Source organism: Phaethon aethereus, assembly GCF_964289735.1.
Source record: "Phaethon aethereus genome assembly, contig: HAP1_SCAFFOLD_108, whole genome shotgun sequence".
NCBI classification, from domain to species: Eukaryota; Metazoa; Chordata; class Aves; order Phaethontiformes; family Phaethontidae; genus Phaethon; species Phaethon aethereus.
In genome coordinates, this window is record NW_028113960.1 from 66090 (window position 1) to 83403 (window position 17314).

Genomic DNA, 17314 nt, shown 5'->3' on the forward strand with positions numbered 1-17314 from the left:
TTGCCAGACAGACCCTGGCTGGCCACACATGTAGCAAGTAAGTGGAGGTTTTTACTACTAGTTGGCTTCTGTATCGATGTGTTCTTTGGCTGTTCCTTAATAACGGAGTTGATTTTTAAACAAAAATGCCAGTAAGATACCATGACTTTGGTAAAGCTTCTGTCAAGAGCTGCAGCTAATAAGGGGGTGTCTCTATCCCACCGGGTGTGGACAGCATTTGGACAGATTTACCTGCAGTGGTTCAGTTCCCCATGCCTGGTAGTGTGTGGCAGTGGGGTCTGCAATTTCCTCAGTTTGCTGGTTCAACCAGTGCAACTGCTAAAATGCGGACTGGGAGAGCTTCTGTGAGAGAGAAACTGTGAGGTTAATCTCCAGAATGTATTACCGTTTCTCTTCTTTTGAGGGAAAGCATCTTTTTTTTTTTAACTTGCATAATGAAGAGGTTTGACTGTCTAAGTTGACACTTAATGTTTGCTAAAAAAGCAATTAGTTTTGTGGTGAACTGCAAAATTCAAAACACTTTGTGTACGCTCCTGAACTCAGGAGCTGTGACTGTGGTTTGTCAGAATAGAAGTGGCACAGCTAAGGTGGAATTTTGGCAAGCTTTAATGGGGGAACAGAAGCATGGACAGTTAAAGACCAATCTGCATTTTCTTGAATAAGTTTCCAATTCTTTTAGTTACTGGCAAAACAGGGCAAAAAATAGACACAAGAAAGTGTAGAATTTTCTATTGTCCTGTTACCCTCCTCTCTATGTAAAATAGCTGTTGCTCCTGGAGGGATGTTGTGAAAGAAACATGTTGTCTCTTTGGATTTCCTTGTTCTGTGGGTTTCCCCACAAAAGGCATTTTTATAACAGCATCTGGTTAATTTTCCTTTGCGCATTGCAGGTAAAATCGCCCGTGCATACCGAGAAACCCATCCTTCGGTGAGTGTGAAAGTAACCTTTAGCTTTCCTAGCATTTAAGAATGGTGGAGCAAGCTGTGAGATTTGCCTTTTGTGACAGAGTGCCAGCCTTGCAGGCTGAAGGAAAGTCAACCGTAGCGTCTTTGCAGCAGCAGCAAAGGTTGGGGTTAAATAGGAGGGTTCCTAAACCCTTGTATTTAACCACATTCGAATAAGTAGATACCTGTTAGCTTAATTAACTGTTACCATGACTGTAGATACAATGCCAAAGCAATGAACCAGCAACTAGATGTGACTTCTAGCGATATATCCAAGCATGACATTTTGTAAAATTGGACTTTGACTAAGCACGGGCATGGATAAGTTGTTTTCAGCAAGAATGAAAAACGCCAAGACAACTTAACAAAACAGCAGGGTCATTTGTAACCTTTAAATTGTGCTGTGCCACGTGTAACTTAGCACCGGGGCCTGTAGGACTACAGGCATGTCCAGATTGGTTCCTGAAGATGTCTGAGCAGACCCAAGTGGTGTGTAATTGTCAAAGCTCCCAAGTGCCAAAGTGGTGACTGTCGCTTATGCTCCCGTCTGTCCACAGGGCACAAAACCAGCATGTGAACCCCCACCAGCTCTGCCTGTTTCTGAAGAAGCGGATGAAGGTGATGAGGAGGAGGAAGAAGGCATTGAACCTCCCGCTGTTCCCGCACCCTGGCCTGAACATACAAAACCAGTAAGTCCCAGCGTTGGATAGCACTGTATTTGGGGTAATTCAGAGCTGCATGTTTCTGGTCAGACAGCACTTGCGGGTGAAGACTCTGCGGGCCGCAGTCCTACCATGACAGTGCTTCACCCAGGCCACTGACACCCTGACAATCGGGTTTGAACTTTCCCATTTAGTCATGAGTTTCCTGTGATTCTGATAGGGTCCGTGAATTTATCTTAGTAGCAGAGAAGAGGCATCTTCGTAAGCATTTGCATTTGCAATATAATCTTAGGGGCATCTCTGCAAGCCAGCTTTCTGATACAACGCCTTTTCTTGTCACAGATCTACTCATGCTCTGTAACTGAACCTGCCGCTGCGCTGGCACCAGCTAAAGTGGCCACCACTCTGCAATGTGGACAATCAAACGCTTTGTCCAGAAACACAGACGGGCAGGAGACAAAATCTGGGCTGACAGATGAGGACATCCTAGAGAAACTGAGTACGTATTCGGTATTTCTTTCTGTCCCATGCCCTGTGCCAGATGTGCCGGCCCTGCCTTCCCGCTGCTGCAGCGCAGAGCTGCCGGGAGGCGGCAGCACCCCATCTGGCCTGGCTTCTGAGCCTTACTGCTGGAATGATCAGCATCTCGTTTGTGCAGCTGCCTGTGTAACGCGGCAGCCTGAGGAATAATGCTGTTCGTGCTGTCCACCACGGCTGTGCTTATTTGTGAATAAGCATAATATTGGTAGACAGTAAGTTATCGTACTTGTGAATAAGCATAATATTGGTAGACAGGACAAGTGCGTGTCAATCCCAGTCAGGTTGCAGACAAGCAGTGTGGTTCTTAGAGTGGCATAAGCAAGGTCTTCAGAACTTAGCCTGGTAATGAGTGGATGATGGTGATAGTTCTTAAAACCCCATCATTCCTGGTGAATGAACGTGAGAAGCTGTTCTTTAAAAACATAAAGGCATTCTTCCGGCAAACTGCTGAAAGGTTGAGAAGATCCCCTCCTGGAAACACTCTGCAGTATTTTTCCTGTTCTGAAAATGGCACCTGTTCATCAAAATTGATTCCAGAACCCAAGGTGCATGTAATCTTTGGTAGTATTAAACCTTCTGTTGAATCACACAGAGTATTTATTCCTAAGGAAATAAAGGCTCTGTTGTTCCAGCGCTCGTTAGTGTTTCTCGACAACAAACACTTGCATTGGTGCTTGTTCTTTTCTGATACCTGTCTGCTGTGAATGTTTCTCCATGCTCTTAGTTTGCTGTCAAGGTAACTCTCCAAAGGACTGTAGAAAATCCGTCTTTGTGGAGGCTGTCTGTGCTGTGGAGCTGCCTGTATGACGAAGTTGTTGTTGTTGTTGTTGCCCAAGTGGCTACAAACGACTCACAAGCCCAGACAGTGGAGCTGCATTTCTGACCTGCTGGAAGTTGGTATCTCCAGTTTGCAGTGAGCATCTTTAATTTTGTTTCTTTCAGGGAGCGTTGTGAGCATGGGAGATCCTAAGAAGAAATATACTGAATTGGAGCAAATTGGCCAAGGGTAAGTCCGACCACAGTTACTGACACGAAAAATGGGCCAGGTATTTTGCTGGTGTAATATCAAGCGTGAAGTCGGGCAAGCTCCAGACATGTTCAGACAACCCTGGATTTAGATTCTCCTGTCTCTCAGTACCGATCAAATTTATAAGTGCGGTCGGAAGGCACGGCCAAAGACAACCTGGTGGAGCCAATGTCTTGTCTGCAGCAAGGAGCAGGACCGGGAAGGTCTACTGTCCCTCAAGTGTGTGGCCCCTATTTGCTTATGTTCTTAGGGGGAGAAGGGGGAGTAGTTTTTTGTATGTCGCAAAATAATCTGGCCACGCTAAAGAATGGCGAAAAAACTTTGTTGCCTAAAAGAGCCACTTAGCACCTGCTAGTTGTCAGATAGATACCAGTTCTCAATACCATTTCTTTCGAATATTTTGCTCTAAAAAGATATTCAGTGATCTGGATTATAACCACATAGTTTAGCAACAGAACGCAGAGATTAAATAATAAGCTCTCTTTTCTAGCAGAGGCAGAAAAGAACAAAAATTCAGTAATAAACAGAGAGTTGAAGCACAAAGTACTTAATGAGAACATGCATCATCTGCCTGATGGCAGACCACTTGTGGATCCTGCAGGTTTTAGGAGTTTACAGAAAAAAAACCATCAGGCTATTTCCCTTTGAAGCCCAACCATGCTTACTGTAACTAGGATTGATTTGAAATGGTTCCGATGTGAGGAGGCAAGAAGAAATGGCATCAAAATTAGGTATCTGACTTGCGTTTTAAATACAGACAGACTCCCTGCTCGGTCAAAGTTTCCGTGGCTGTGTCGTAGTTCTGGGAGGGCCAGCGCCATTGTGTAGCACCAGGATCACGCTGCTGTCAGTGTCTGACAGAAGCTGTTCACTGACATCTGGAGATGTTTTCCTGCCTGTTAAGGCAGGTGACCGTAGTGTTTGTAAAGAAACCGTGACTGCTTGTGAGGTTTGGAGTCAGGGTAGCACGTTGCTGACCTAGAACTGATAGATGCTGCAGAAAGCCAGACGCACTCACGCTCTTTCTCTGGCAGGCTTTATCGTAGACACTTCTTGTTTGGTGGGGCGCTTGTGGGAAGGTGTTTCTGCTCCATTCGTTGTATAAAAACCCTTTCTGGGATTGCCGCTTGCGTTGTACCCGAAGGTTTGGTTCTCATTGTCATTTGTAAAATGTCAGTGGACACTTAGAGCTGTGCCAGGCTCTCAAAAGATATGTGTCGACTGAAGAAGTGAGAGCCAGAAGAAACATGCGTGTGACGCACGTGTGACCGTGACAGTATGACCATCGCCCTCACCGTCTTTTGTTTTGCCCATCCTAGGAGTGAGCTTGTACAAAGGTGCCTCAGCAGCTGGTGGGAAGAGAAGTGGCTAATATCTGGCCTGAAAGGGTCTCTGAACTGATTTCCTCCAGCTTTTAGTGCAGCCTGAAGATGGCACGCCCTTCTTACAGAGCAGTGAGCGTGCTGCCGTCACCAGCTCGTGACTGTCATGCTGCAGGTCAATTTGTAGTGATGGGGAAAAATCCTCCAGAAAAAAATCGTCCCTGGTGCCTGTTGGATAGCAGTACTTCAGACATATTTCAGCCTGCAGGTACACAAACAAGCCAGGGGATCAGGTGAAAAGGAGCAAACTGATTTTGGCATTGTCAGTCAGTGGGCCGCTTGCCGGATGGGTGTTCCCACTTCTCAGAATTCCCTCGCTGGCTCTCCCTTGCCTCACTGCCCATGCAGACATCAGCTTTGACATGATGGCAGTGTAAACCTGTGCTTAGCTCAGAAGGAACACTAATGGGGTTTACAAGCCTGCAGTTACTTTAAACCCAAAGGGGTTTCCTCTGACCGTGGCCTTTCAGGCCCTTCACATCATTACAGGGGAAGAATCTCTTTTAACAAGAGGCAGATGACAAGCAAAACGCCACACTGCCTAGTCCGCAGATGAGAGCACCATTTCTTTCTGGTGGCTCTACAACACAACCCGTGTCTGCCACAGGAGGAAAATACAGATACCATGAAGAGTCCTTCACGTGTCCGGTGCACCTAACAGAAGCAGCTGCTGACGGCTCTTGACACCTAAAGAAGCTGTCTAAGGATCCCCTGTTTGGAGCACAACATGCCTTAACCTGCTCTAGCTGTGACCTTGTAGGATGGCTGGAGAATAGTTTCCTTGCTTTGCTATGCTGGAGAAAGCTGTGTGTGGATCCTTTCCTCATGTTGGACATCCCTTGTTCTTCACGTTGGGCATAAGTTTTCTCTTGGATACCCTGCGTGGCAGAGGGCTGGTGGGCTGCTGTGCTGTGCGCTGCTGCCTGAAGGAGTGGGTGAACAAAGGTGTTTTTTAAACCCTACAGGCAGCAGCGATCTCCTGTCTGGGCTTGCTTTCACTCCTAGGGACTAAAGTGCTCCTTTCTTTGCTGCTGTTTTGCTTCTAGGGCGTCAGGAACTGTTTACATGGCGATGGACATCACCACAGGACAAGAGGTAAGTGTCCACAGTCCCAGCCGATTTTGCAGGTCTTTAGTGCTCTCCCCTCTGGTGCGAAGGGTGGATGGGGCTTTTGGGTGGCCAGTAGATCTTTACTGCCAAGGCGGTTCCTCTGAAGCACAGGCTAGTGTCAGCCGGCAAAATGCATCATCTGCTGTCTTCAGCCTTCAGAAATCCCAGCAAGCTTTTGGGACTGATAAAAACAGTATCATTTTTATTGCCAGCGTCAATGTGTTGGTTTAGAAATCATTCTCTTGTCTGTCAGTGTAGAAGAAGTATATCAAGAGCAAAGATCTCTCCCAAACCAAACAGTCGTGTTTAAGTCTGGTGTCGGTGACAGCCCATTACAGCCCGTGAAGTGCTTGCAGGGAAGTGGGGGCCAGGAGGGTGAGAAACGAATCTTGAAGGAAAGCGGCGCGGCGTTAGCTTTGACAGCCCCTGTAGTGACCAGTTTAAAGTGGCCTCTCCACATTCCTTTCCTTTTCCAAGGCAAGCGGTCTTGAATCTATACAAACCCTGCCTGAAAATGTGGCTAGAAACCCAGGAATGGGAGCGGAGGGGTGGTCTCTTTCGTGCCATGTTGAGAGCAGGACTAGACAGAGGCGCTTTATAACTGCTCTTAGGTAGAGGTCTAGCCCTGCTTAGGACCCGGGGTGTATCCATCAAATGACATAGAATGGATTATTTTTTTGAAACCCTCAAAGTAATTGCCAATCTGAACTGTGTTAAGGAATGTGTATTTCGAGTTGCAAAATCAAGATTCAAGAAGCTAGGAAGTGCCAGGTGTAGATAGCTAGGGTCTGGCGGCCGGAAGATATCGCGCTGTACGGAAAGTTAGGGCCCCTCTCCTGAAAGCCAATAGCGTTTAATTTATGATGCAAGCAGACGGAAGTGAGGTTATAAACCTAAGCTATATAACGCCGTGTCACACACTAATAAACGCCATTTGCCGTCTACCACATTGGTGTCAGCGAGCTGATGGCCCGAGCGGCCTGGGGTTGGTCTCCGTGCCGTTCCTGAACCAGGTCGCCACGCCTGCGAAGGCAACAGCCAGGACTGTATTTTTTGTGTGTGTAACCTTAATGATTGTTTTAGTATGGCTTTTGAAATGTAATGTACGTCTGTGTTTTCTCTCTGTTATGCCGTCAAGTCAAGAGTAACAGCAGTTGCTGAAATAATGATGACAAATCGTACAATTACTAAAGCATTACCAGCAGTTTTTGTGTATCTTGGCAGTAACAAAATCACTTCCTGCTTGCAAACTGTGCATCAACAATAATAGTGGTGGTAAACTAAGACCATCTGAGAAGAATGTCGGTCCAGAGAGTGTTGTTAGAGATGCGTGCTTGATAGTTTAAAGAGCATTTGTACAGATTTTACAAGACAAAATGTATATGGCCGTGTGTCCTGTAACTAGCACCCAGGCTAGCAGAGAAATTGGGTGTTGTAATATAAGTTACTGAGCTCTTTGGTCTGATACCAAGACAGTTTGGCACAGCTCTGCTATGTCATTCCAAAAACACGCGCTCCATGTTCATTGGGACCTTGTGCAACAGGCTACTCAAGTTAATGGCTTTCCCTGTTGTTTTAGGTGGCCATAAAGCAAATTAATCTCCAACAACAGCCCAAAAAGGAACTAATAGTTAACGAAATCCTCATCATGAGAGAAAACAAGAGCTCCAATATTGTGAACTATTTAGAGAGGTGAGTAGTTCTGGTATGATCACGTGAATGTTCATTTACATGCTGCAAGCCAAACCTTTTTAAAAACCCCTTTGGTCACTGGCAGAAAATTGACCTCTATTGTTTATCTACTCATAGCCAGTGTATGGGAGGAGACTGCATTTTGTCTGCATTAATCTTTTCTGGCATATATTGCTTAAGACTGTTTTCAAGGACCTGTCACAGCCATCTCAGCCTACCTCCATGTTGTTTTGTTGTTGGCTTGATTGGTTTTGTGGTTAAGTTGATCATCTTTTCTGTGTCTTATCATAAGTGCTGGTAAATCCTCCTCGAAATTACTTCCTTTGGGCTGTTCCTGCTCTTTTCCATTGCTGTGGATATCAGGAAGGTGAAGTTCTTGTTTGCAGAAACACGTAATTTGCCACTTTTTAAATTGTTTCGCCTGTTCCTGGATGTATTTTCTGGTAGGTTTTCCAAACTGTTGACCAATTCCTGTCCTCACTGGTACACATCCTCCTGGTCCAAGATTTATCTTTGCCATTACTGAACGTCAATTTTTCACTTGCTTGCCAGCTCGGACGTCTAATTGTTCGCTTATGGGCCTTCCTCATTTAGACCGCACAGGTTCTAAGTCCTGTATAGCCTAGAGGGAATGTCTATTCATGTTGTCCTGTCCTCATGTAAGAATGACTTGGAAACAAAATCAGCTGTAGCCTTTTTCCAGAGGTAATTTAGCCGTGCACACTCATCTCAGTGCCATTGTTTTCTTCTTTCAGCTACCTCGTCGGTGACACACTGTGGGTGGTTATGGAATACCTAGCTGGAGGCTCTTTAAATGATGTTCTTGAGGAGACATGTATGGATGAAGGACAGATAGCAGCTGTCTGTAGGGAGGTAAGGGATCCCGCCTGTGCTTCCCATTACTGGGACAGGATGGTACTTCTAAGCAGGTGGTAAGAAGATGAGAGGTTTCATGTTCAGAGCTTTGTTTCTGTGTTGCTTTTATGATACGGAGAAGAAAGAGCATCTTAAGTGAACTGCCTGCCAGTATCGCTGCACTTATTACACTCTGTTGTTTTACTCATAGAATTTTATTGTACTATTTCTTTTTTTGTTGTTTTTAGTTTTACTCTTCTCAACTTTGCCTCTCTAAACCTTTGCCTGGAGCATGCCTGTACTGCATTCCTTTCGTGTACAAGCAAATATGGTGGTGGCAGAATTTTAAAATACCAGCAAAGAAAAATAGGGGCTCCTTCATCCCAGTCCTCGGCTTAAAAGAATAGCACTCCACCCAAAACGGTGGTTGCTCCTGAAAAATGCCTAACACGCTATTTCCAGATCTGCCGTCAAGCCTAACAATAAAATCTTTCTCATGCGACCTCCGACTCAAAAGTGATCCATCTTATACCGAAGGAAGGGACTTTTTGGTTTTTGGCAAACCATAGTTTGTCACCTGGGTGGAGATAGCACATTCCCTGCAGCAGCAGTCATTCCGTGTGTGCTTTCAGGGGACAGTCTGTGCCAAGAATTGACATTTCTGTTTCAAAAGCTACTACGCCTTTGTTTAGGAAGTTATTACTCTGTGTTGAAGCAGCAAGCTCTTCCTCTTGAGAGCACAATACTCTGCCATTACTCTCAATTCATCTAGAAATTAAATCCTTTAGAGCCATTTCTTTTCTTGTGTGATCACTAAGTAAGTTTTACCCTCATGTTTCTTTTTTATTTATGAGTGCCTACAAGCTCTGGATTGCCTTCATTCCAACCAAGTGATCCACAGAGACATCAAAAGCGACAATATCCTCCTCGGAATGGATGGATCTGTCAAACTGAGTAGGTATCCTTGGTCAGGTGCAGCATTCCCAGGATGTGGTGTGGGGCTGCTTTTGACTGACTGCCTGTTACCCAAAAGCGATGCCTGTGGTAGTGCACTGGCAGACCACTGCTGCGAGCTAAGAGCACAGTGCCAACGTCCAGAGAGGTACAGAAAGGAAAAAGGTGTAAAGAGTGGTTTCGGTTTGTGTAGGTCCCTTCCAGAAGGGATAGTAATAAAGAATAATCTAAAGCTTCAAGTGAATAAAAGCCACTGCATGAAACTTGAGGGGTTTTTAAGTGGCCACTTCAGTATTTCCTTGGCTCGAGCACTGAGTAAACAGAGCATGGCCGCTTTACCAGATAGATTCAACAACGCCTTCTGAGGCATCTGGAAGGGATTTCTTTTGCTTGGTTTCATAAATCAAGCTGCCTTTAAGAGTACTTGTTTTTCTCCTCAGCTGATTTTGGCTTGTGTGCTCAGATCACCCCTGAGCAGAGTCAACGGAGCACGATGGTCGGGTCTCCTTACTGGATGGCACCAGAAGTGGTGTCGGGAAACGCATACGGGCCCAAAGTGGACATCTGGTCGCTTGGGATCACGGCAATTGAAATGGCGCAAGGAGAACCTCCTTACGTTAACGCTCATCCTCTCAGGGTAAGGTGCGAATAAAACCAGAGACCACCGTCTTTCTAACCTGCCCCATGTTTTGTCTCCCATGAGACAAAATCCCAGTTACACCAGCTTGAACTAGTTCCACCAAGGGCTGCTTCTAAATATGTCGCTGGAGCATATCGGCATATATTGTAGCTTTCCTTATGTCAATAGGGGGACCTTAAAAGAGAAGTGACATGTAGACTGTTCAGAAATGTGTCATTTTTGCCCTCAACCACGCTTGAGATTTCTCATGTGCTTTTAGAACTCTCTTTGAGTTGTATCTCTGAATGACAAGAATTTTTCAGCAGCAAGATCCTCCAGTTGGGGAATTTTTATGACAAATATTTCAACTGTACGTGCAGGAGAAGTCTTTCCAAACTCAGATCAGTGCCAATTGCTCACCTGCGCCTTTCAGGAAGTGTCACTGGTTCTAGTAATGCCATAATCACTTCTTAGCAAATGCTTTTCTACAAGTCTGTTTTGGCACAGGTACTTGTAGTACACTAGTGTATTTTGATGTTTTGAAGTTTCCAGTTTTGTCCTAATTCCTTAAAATGAAATGACCAGTTCTTATACCAAAGGAGCGTGTCATAGTGGAGGAATGTCTGCCAAGATAACACCTCATGACTGAGAGCTGAAACAGAGCTCAATGCTGCACAGTTAATTCCTGACAGGATGCAGGAATTCAGGAGGAAATTAAGTTTGCTCTATGCCTATACATACGCAATTCTTATTAAGGCTAGAATTAAAATAGAGCCTGACCTTTAGCTTCTCTCATAGCAGTAAGGCTGTGCTCTCTCTGGTCTGTGGCACCCCGACTGCGTACTGCAGACTGAAAGAAGAAACAAGAGAATGGTCAGGAAATACCCCCGGCCAAGCAAAGAGAGGAGCCCATACTCCACCTGCTTCCCTGGGAGACCCTTGCAAAAAATGCATTTGCCTTGCATAAGGCAGCAAAAACCCATGAAGAGCATTAGCGTGACTGGTCGGGATGCTGAAGGTTCCCTGCCTCAAATGCTGATTAGGGCTCCTCAAGAAGCCTCAGGTCAACTGTTTGTTAGAAAGATCACTGGATTTCTTCTCTCTGACCAAACTCAGCTCTTCCTGCCCTCACCCAGATTCTTTGAGATGCTCTTTTTCTCCATATATGCCTCATCTCCTGCTGGAGATACGATCAGCTTGGACACTTAGAGCTTCAAGGCATCTTCAGGTGTCTTAGTAAAACTGTGGTAGATGAAAATCAGGCACCTGAAGTTGCTTCCATCTGCATTGGCTTCCTGGGCTCTTTTTCAGCGGTTGTTGCCCCTGAGCTAGGAACAGTGATGGACTGCCTGAAGTTCCCCAGTTATCAGCTAGTTTTATTAAGGTCAATCAACCCCGACAGGATTGATTTGTTTTTTATGAAGGATTGTTTTAATAATGGAAGGCACACAGGAGCTTCCGTTACTTAAACACCTAAATAAATTGTAAGGGCATGAAAGGCTCATTAGTCCTAGAGTTAGCAGCAGTCTTCATGTAGATGCAGTGTTGTTTTCCACGTGTAGAGCAGGCGCATCCCATGCTGCTCACGTTCTTTCCAGCTGATGCAGAACTCACAGGAATGAACAATTTTTGAGCCATGTGTGTCCTGGATGTGTCTGTGATGGTATTTGTTTCCTCTCACTGTGATTTCCTTCCATCCGGCGCATGCCGAGGGCCTGGGGGACAAACACTGGTGTGATAAAAACCCTTTGAAATTCAGGTTGGACCTCCTCCTGATTTCAATTAAAAAAAAAACCAAACAGAAAACCACAGAAACAAAACAAAGCCTTAAGCATTTCTTTTTCATTTCTTAACCACAGCGCATCAATTTGTCTCAAAACTGTAGCATTTTTTTCAAATGCTGCACATCTTCTACAGTTTCAGGCTTCTTAATCATCTGTATGTTGTTCTGTCACGTATCTGGGTGGCCTGGATACCTTTAGGATCTTGCTTTCACAGACTGCAGCTGTAATGGTCTGCTGAAGCCTTTCTTGTTTCTTGGCATGTGAAACAAATTAATGAGCTTATTGCCCCTTTGCAGCTACTGCGAACGCTCCTTTCCTTTGTACCGTACTTGCTTTTCTTTGCCAGCTGCATATCATAGGAGACCAAAAGATATGTGATAAGAAGGTACTTCAGCTTCCCGTAGACCTTTCCCTGTTCTGGTGGAAATACTGAAAAGGGGACGTACTGAGCTGAAGATGACTCTTCTTTGGGATTCATGTTCTGAGAAGAAACAAGTAACTAAAAGAGCTCCATTTGTCCTGGCACTCCTGTTTCACACTCAGGTGAATGTGGCTGCAGTAAAATCCCCAAAGCTGCCGTTGGTGCTGTAGTCCTTTCCCGCAGGAGAAGTATCATCCCTCGGGTAGCGCAATTGAAGCGTAGTGAGGACAGGCACTCCAGCTCACCACTGTGTCCGGTGGCTGAGGTCAGCTGCAGATGGACAGGATCAGACTGATTTTGTGACATTTATGTTGTGGGAAAAGGAAAGAAGCTTCCTTTTATTGTTTTTACTCTAGGATCGTTTCTTTGCCTTTTTAGGCTTGGAAATTGTCCTCTGTATTTAAGAGGACAATAGCAAAGTCAATGTGGTCCCGGTCTAGTTAAGTGCCAGTAGAACAGAGCTGTTGTAATGGCAGACGTTTTAATGGAAGACCCCATGGCCTATTTCTATCATTATTGCTGTGTAGTTTAGACGTATTCTGGAAGTTTATGTCTGAATAGTTCAAAAGGTTTGTCTTCCGTTTCTACATAACATCTTGCAAAAGCGCAATGAACTCATCTCGCTGGCTTCTCAGCATGTTAGACCTTGGTTACAAGCGAACCACACTGGATACTGCTCACCCTGTGTTTTGCAAAATGACGTTGTACTCCCTTGGCCTGAGGAATATCAGGAAGACTTGCTCTGCTGCATGAACTCCGTCAGCTACTTGACAGTGAACATCCTTGGCTTTGCTTAGGAAACTTGAGCTTAGCTTTGGCTGGATGCTGTTGAAGAGGAGAAAGGCTGGAATTTTCAAGTGTTTGGCTAGGCTTGTGTGCACAGAATGACTGTGCATTCAGATGAGCAGCTGGACATTTATGCACAACATGGAGGGGAATCCACAGAGGACTCAACCCTTAACACAGGTGAATACTCCCAATTCTGAGGTAGCGGAGTGTTACCATAGCGATGGAATTACTCGTTTTTCTGATAGCAAGCATTAAACGTTTTCTTCTTAACACATAAGTGACGCTGATCTGGAATTTGGAGACTGCTGAAAGACGTTGTTGCAGCTTGGCTCCCATCTGCCCAAAGATGCATTTTCTTCATAAGATATTTGTGCATGCAACTTATGTGCCTGTGTTGAAAAAAAGGTTCCCAATGTTTCTGTTTCTTTATCCAAGGACTAAGCTGATGGATTTCCTTTTTTCCCATCTGGTTACCATTTTTATCAAGAGCAGAGCAAAAAACTTGGCTACCTTTGCTTTATGGAAGCTGTACTTTAGGGAACAGTGAGCCCCGCCGAGATGCATTTTCAGTAGTAATCCTCTGAAATAATAGCGTTAAGCCAAATTCACTCTTTAAAAGAGGCTGTAAACTGTCACTGTCACAAGCCTGTCACTACTTGGAGAAGCAAAATGTGCTTTTGCCGATGTAGTTCATACTAACCAGGTCAGTCCGTGAAATCAGCTGTCAAGGCAAGATCATTTTGATATTGGAAGAGCTGTGGCTGCCTCAAGGTTTTTTATGTAGCTATAGAAAAATCCTGTCTGACCCCCTGCCAGGGAAGAAACTGCCACTGGAGACTGAACCTTAAAAAATGGGGTCTATCTGGGCAGTTATGGATATGAAGGAAACAGGTGGAGTCTCATGTTCCCTTTTTCTCTAGGCGCTGCATCTGATCGCTACGAACGGGACACCAGAGCTGCAGAACCCTGAGCGATTGTCCGCGGTGTTTCGCGACTTTCTGAGCTGCTGCCTGGAGGTGGATGTGGACAGGCGAGGGTCTGCCAAGGAACTTCTGCAGGTAAAAGGGGGCACGGCTGCAAGCGGAACAGCTGTTCTATGTAATGGTTTTCTCACCAGCTAAACTCAAAGGCATGAGACGGAACCCCCTCATATTAGTCTCCAGTCTTGGTGCTTTTCAAAAGGAAAAGAAGTGGAATCATAGAACGGTTTGGGTTGGAAGGGATCTTTAAAGGTCATCTAGTCCAACCCCCGTACAGTGATCAGGGACATCTTCGACTAGAGCAGGTTGCTCAGAGCCCCATCCAACCTGGCCTGGAATGTTCCCAGGGATGGGGCATCTACCACCTCTCCGGGCAACCTGTACCAGTGTTTCACCACCTCATTGCAAAAAAATTCTTCCTTAGATCCGGCCTGAATCTACCCTCTTGTCGTTTAAAACCATGACCCCTTGTCCTGTTGCAAGAGACCCTGCTAAAAAACCTGTCCCCATCTTTCTTTAGAAGCCCCCTTTAAGTACTGGAAGGCTGCAAAAAGGTCTCTCCGGAGCCTCCTCTTCTCCAGGCTGAACAACCCCAACTCTCTCAGCCTGTCCTCCTAGGAGAGGTATTCTGTCCCTCTGATCATTTTTGCGGCCCTGTGTTGAATTTTGGTAGTATATTCAGCTCTACATAGTGGCAAATGGGATGGTAGCCACTGCTCTCGCTGCAAGCCAGAGCTGAGTCCGTCAGCGCTCTGTCTCTGGTGTCCCTGCTCTTGTCTTGGTGCTGAAAACCTGTACCTCCGTGGCCTTCAGAAGAACACATGGGCCTAAATACTCCTGGCATAAACATTTCCTAGAGCTATTGGAGTTCCCTAAGGAACGGTTTATGCCTCTGCTCTTTTCTGACAACTCAGATAGCCCATGTCTTTAAAAAACAGGAACCTAAGTAAGTAACTTGCGTTTCCTGAAAGGAACAAGGCCCTGGGAGAGCAAACAGCATTCCCAGAGTGCTGGCAGGGCAGAAATGCCAGCACGCTGAAGACAACTTGATAAAGGGATTAATGGGATTTTGGACCCTGTTTGCCTGTGATAGCAAGGTACTGGACATGAAGACGCAGGTGCAGATGGTCCCCTCAGTCCTGTTTCAGCGTATTCCCCATAACCAGAGAAATGCTGCTTGAGGCTGTGAGTACCTGAGTTTGGAAAGTAATGGTTCATTTCTTTTTTTCCTTTGCACAGCATCCATTCCTAAAATTAGCCAAGCCTCTCTCCAGCCTGACGCCGCTGATCACGGAAGCAAAGGAAGCGAATAAGAACGGCAGCAGCCACTAGTGCTTCAAACCGGCTTTCTCCCATGCCAGCTCAGAGCAGAACTGAGAATAAAACTCTATAGAACCTCAACGCTTGTGCTGTGGGACAGGTGGATGGATAAAGAAGCCAATGGTCACAGTCATGGTGGTAGGAGGGAGAACAACCCAGCCCCTCAAGGAGTAAAATATGACCGTTTCTCTTCTTCCTGCCTTCTGGCTCCTGAATTTATTTTGAAGACGAAACAGGGCTTAAGACAGAGAGGTAACGACCACAAATGCTTGCCTGCCTCAGCCATTTCCAAGGGAAAGCAAATTCAGTTGGAAGGTCCCCTTCCTTCTCACCCTGTGAATAAGCTGTACACTCACTTTGAAATTGTGACAGTCAAAAGAGCAAGTGAAGCAACAGCCACCCAGTGTTTAAAAAAAAAAAAAAAAGGAAAAAACCCCCCTGTAAAACAGCTTAGCGCTGTAGTCTTCATGTCTAGGCCCGGTCCTGCAAAGGGCTAAGTAGCCTTTAAGGTATGAACCACCGTCCTGTTTTGGCAGTAGGAAGGCAGGATGCTTGGGTTGTTCTTGGATTAGGCCATTGGCTTGTTTGGCTTTGGCTTCTTGTTTAGTTCCAGTCTTTGTGTTGCCACTGTCATTCATACCTCAACTGACCTACTCTCGCTCGCTCTGTCCGTCCCAGTGTCCTCGGCTGAGGCAACGGACGGATGCAATGCTGATGGACGGCAGCAGTGAGCACAGCTGTGGGAGGTGCGCCCAGGGAGAGGAACTCTTCCACGTAGTGACCGAGCTGCGGGAGGAGGTGACTAGGTTGAGGCTATCAGGGAGAGTGAGCAAGCGAGAGACTCTTAGAACTGCACCCTGCCTTCCCTGGGACAGGCCCACCAGGCAGACGGGACGCATCATATGGGGGATTCCCTATCCTCTGCCCAGCTGGCTGAACACAGTGACTCCAGTATGCCCTCCGGAAGTCCAAAGGGGCAGTTCTGCTGTGGTTTCTAACACATCAATAACCCTTGCGTCTTTGCTGTCACACAGCTCTCCATGCTCCCTACCTCCACTGAGCTGGCAGACTGCAGCACCTCGCTAGCACCATCCCTCAAACATCGGCGTGCCGCCCCCAGGCTCATCTCTAGCGAGCCGGGTTTTATCCCCTTCCCCCTTCGAATCTAGTTTAAGGCTCTTTCATGGAGCCCTGCTAAGTCCTGTGCAAAGACCCTTTTCCCCCTTTGAGACACGTGTACCCCACCTGTCACCAGCAGGCCTGGTGTCGTGTGGACCAGCTCATGATCAAAAACCTCCCAATTCTGCCGGTGTCACCGGGCTCAAGCTGCTGGCTCTTCCTGTTCCTTCCGTCAGCATTCCTGCAACTGGAAGGACCGAGGAGAACCTACTTGTGCTCCTGATCCCTTAGCCAGTCGTGCCAAGGCCCCGAAGTCTCTCTTGATTGCCCTTGGACTTCTTGCTGCAACTTTGTCACTACCTACATGAAAAATCAATAATGGAGAATAATCTGAGGCCGTACCAGGGTAGGAAGCTTATTCTTCACAGCTTTAACTGGGGCCCCAGGGAGGCAGCAGACTTCCCTAAGAAGTGGGTCCGGTCTGCATATGGGCCTTCTGTGCCCTTCAGAAGGGAGTCTCCTCTGACAATGACCTGTCGTCTTCTTTTTGTGGAAGCGGTACCAGTACAAGCAGATGGGTTTATGGCAATAACCATCAATGGCCATTGGCTCTTTGACCGAACTTCCCGTAAATGCAAGAAGAGACACTCGGACACCCTGAGATGTCCCCTCCCTTCGCTGGGCCTGGGCACGGGCAGCCAAGTGCCGCACGGCAAAGCCCACTGCATCTTCCCCAGGCTGTCTTGTCCTGGCCGGCTGCTGCCAGGAGGGGACAGCGGGTGGTGACAGCCTGGGGGTGACAGGAGGGACAGCAGGCGGTGACAGGCCTGGGGGGTGACAGGAGGGTCCCCACAGGCCTGGGGTGTGAAAGGACACCGGGCAGTGACTGCCCAGGGGGGTGGCAGGAGGGACACCACAGGCCTGGGGTGTGACATGACACCAGGCAGTGGCAGGCCCAGGGCGGTGACAGGAGGGACACCACAGGCCTGGGGTGTGACAGGACACCAGGCAGTGGCAGGCCCAGGGGGGTGACAGGAGGGACACCACAGGCCTGGGGTGTGACAGGACACCAGGCAGTGGCAGGCCCAGGGGGGTGACAGGAGGGACACCACAGG

At 46.8% G+C, this 17314-nt stretch overlaps 1 protein-coding gene and 1 pseudogene across 2 annotated transcripts in view; one reads left to right on the forward strand and one right to left on the reverse strand.

The window, feature by feature from the left end:
• LOC309416428 (E3 ubiquitin-protein ligase RBBP6-like) overlaps window positions 1–17314 on the reverse strand; it is a 97448-nt pseudogene that overhangs the window by 7649 nt on the left and 72485 nt on the right. The gene's annotated exons all lie outside the window — the stretch shown is intronic.
• Window positions 142–17021, forward strand: LOC309416398 (serine/threonine-protein kinase PAK 3-like; the record flags this gene model as incomplete). The annotated part of the gene is made up of 11 exons (XM_082015954.1): window positions 142–150; window positions 1503–1634; window positions 1950–2106; window positions 3090–3153; window positions 5603–5651; window positions 7246–7358; window positions 8114–8231; window positions 9068–9167; window positions 9608–9804; window positions 13701–13838; window positions 15000–17021. 11 exons carry the CDS (start codon window positions 142–144, stop codon window positions 15090–15092), a joined length of 1170 nt encoding a protein of 389 aa, XP_081872080.1. The 3' UTR covers window positions 15093–17021.